At 36.7% G+C, this 2,627-nt stretch overlaps 1 protein-coding gene across 1 annotated transcript; it reads right to left on the bottom strand.

Moving 5' to 3' along the window:
- Window positions 1-1,912: 1,912 nt before the first annotated feature.
- Window positions 1,913-2,290, bottom strand: LOC118002526 (60S acidic ribosomal protein P1-like). The gene has a single exon (XM_034993033.1). The coding sequence runs from the start codon at window positions 2,288-2,290 to the stop codon at window positions 1,913-1,915; it is 378 nt and encodes a 125-aa protein (XP_034848924.1).
- Between the last annotated feature and the right edge of the window lie 337 nt (window positions 2,291-2,627).

A 2,627-nucleotide genomic window follows, 5' to 3' on the forward strand; every position in this document is an offset into this window, starting at 1 on the left:
AGCACCCTGAATATATCATGCCAGTCTTTCCTGCCCTGCCAGGTCTCTGTGTATAGGTCTCCTGCCTGTCTAATGTTTCTACCCCTGTAGGTTAGGGACCTTTTGTCCCAATCTGCTTTCAGGATTTTCTCTTTGTCTCTGAAATTTGCAAGCTTCACTATTATAAGTCAAGGTGTTGGCCTATTTTTATTGATTTTTGAGGGGGGTTCTCTGTGTCTCCTGGACTTGAATGCCTGTTTCCTTCCCCAGATTAGGGAAGTTCTCAGCTTTAATTTGCTCAAATATACCTTCTGCCTCTCTCCCTCTTTCTCTCCCTGGCTCTTTCTTTTTCTTCTGAGATCCCAATTATTCTAATATTGTTTCACTTTATGGTATCACTTATCGCTCAAATTCTACCCTCGTGATCCAGTAGTATTTTAGCTCTCTTTTTTTCAGCTTCTTTACTCTCCATCATTATGTCTTCTATATCATTAATTCTCTCTTCTGCCTCATTTATCCTCACTGATAGAGCCTCCATTTTTTATCACATCTCATTAATAGTGTTTTTAATTTTGACTTGATTAGATTTTAGTTCTTTAGTTTCTCCAGAAAAGGATTCTCTAGTGTCTTCTGTGCTCTTTTCAAGCCCAGCTAGTACCTTTATAGGCATTATTCTGAACTCTAGTTCTGACATGTTATTTATATCCATACTGATTAGGTCTCTGGCAGTCAGTACTGCCTCCTGTTCTCTTTTTTGAGGTGATTTTTTCCATCTTGTCATTCACTCACAGTTCTGGAGGCTAGGAAGTCCAACATAAAGATGCTGGCAGATTTGGTATCTGGTGAGGGCCTACCTACTGGCTCATAGATGCCTGTCTTCTCACTATGTCCTCACATGACAGAAAGTGTGTTTAACTTTTAAAAATGCAGTGATTCTGGCCACTAGAAAGTATGCCCTAGCAGCATTCCAGACCATATAAGTTATAATATTAATCCTCTGTTCCAAAAAATGAAAGAGTAGGAAGGGAGAAGAGTTTAAAAAAATGTTTTCTTTTCTTAGCCCACAGGATGATTTATATTTCATTTGAATTCTAAATTTTCTACAAAGAATATATTTTAATTCTATAATAAGAAAAAACTATAGTAGCATGAAATTTTTGACACAAGTTGCATATTTAATGAGATGTTATCTCCTGAAAGGATGTTTTCCACTCTTTGTATTTCCTTAGTCATAATTTTTACTGCAGTAAATAACATGCAGTAGTAAATACAGACATAGTGATAGATTTTGCAACTGATATTTACAACAAAGAGAAATAAATGAAATTTTTATAACTAGGGGAATAGAATCAGGAAAAGCAATATAAACAAAGGAAATTAACATGCTAGAAAAATAATATCTTGGATTTAAAATGAAGCTTAAAAGTCATTTGCTTATTCTAATTTTTTATGCTCTATGGCACCCTGACATATAGTTACATATAATCACTCAAGTTCTGCTTGAATGCTTTCAATAACATGGCATTCACTATTATTTATATTGGTATAACTTATGCTACCACTATCTACCTATTACCAGTCAATTCTTGGGTTGTGACAAGTTTTTGCTTTACAATCTTGCCTCTTTTCCATCTCATAGTCTGAATTTGCAAATCCCTTCCTAATATGGGTCTGATGAAAAGGATGCAGATGCATGATGTTCTTTCTAAAAGTTTCACATTATTTATTTTTGCTCAAAATATAAAAATTTCTACCTCTGACCCTAATATAGTATTTAAACCTCCATATTTTCAATGTTAGGTACTATTCTAATATTTCCTACTCATTCATTGCCAGGTAATTTTCTTCTTATATGAAGAACTTATTTTCTTTTTATGTCTCTTGCAAATTCTGTCTCTACCACTCCTACTTCTTTTTTTTTTCCCCCAAGAGTTCAGCTTTTTATTGAACAGGTTACAGAAGAAGTGTGGTCAAAAAGACCAAAGCCCGTGTCATCATCAGATTTCTCAGATTCTTCTTTCTTCGCTTCCACCTCCTTCTCAGCTGGGGCAGCAATGGTGGAGGAAATAGGACCTCCTGCTGGTGCAGCACCAGCTACCAGGGCAGATCCACCAGCCCCAATATTGCAAATGAGGTTCCTGATGTTGACATTGGCCAGGGACTTCTCAGACAAGCTCAGCCAGAAAGGGTCAACATTTACACCAGGTGATTTAATGAAGGCATTCATCTTATCTTCCCTGACCTGCATCACCTCATCATTATGCAGGATGATGGTCAAGTAGATGCAGGTGATCGCTGAGATGGAGGCCATTGTACAGGCAGGTGCTGGGCTGGTGCTGCTGGCATTGGATGCTGGTATAGGATGAAGTGAGGGCCTCACCCTATCATGGCCTTAGCTTCCTTAGAAGGACCAAGTACCTTAGCAGCAGCTGGGAGAAGTCTGTCTCCATTTTAAAAGTTGACTTCCTTAATTCTCTATGTTATTTATTTGTCTTTGTGCCATTTTTTTTTTTCATTCTCCTCAATGACATTAGTTTCAACTTTCTTTATTCTGTTATTGTGTAGCTATATCACAATACAGGACAAAAGTACTTATTTTAATTTTTTCTTTCTACAGAATTCTGAATTATTCAGATAGCTCTTATGTT

Source organism: Mirounga leonina, unplaced genomic scaffold (genome assembly GCF_011800145.1).
Source record: "Mirounga leonina isolate KUSES-001 unplaced genomic scaffold, KU_Mleo_1.0 Mir_82, whole genome shotgun sequence".
Lineage (NCBI taxonomy): Eukaryota > Metazoa > Chordata > Mammalia > Carnivora > Phocidae > Mirounga > Mirounga leonina.

Bases quoted from the DNA above. Each gene is read 5' to 3' on its own strand.
- LOC118002526 (XM_034993033.1), bottom strand. From the start codon at position 2,290: ATGGCCTCCATCTCAGCGATCACCTGCATCTACTTGACCATCATCCTG.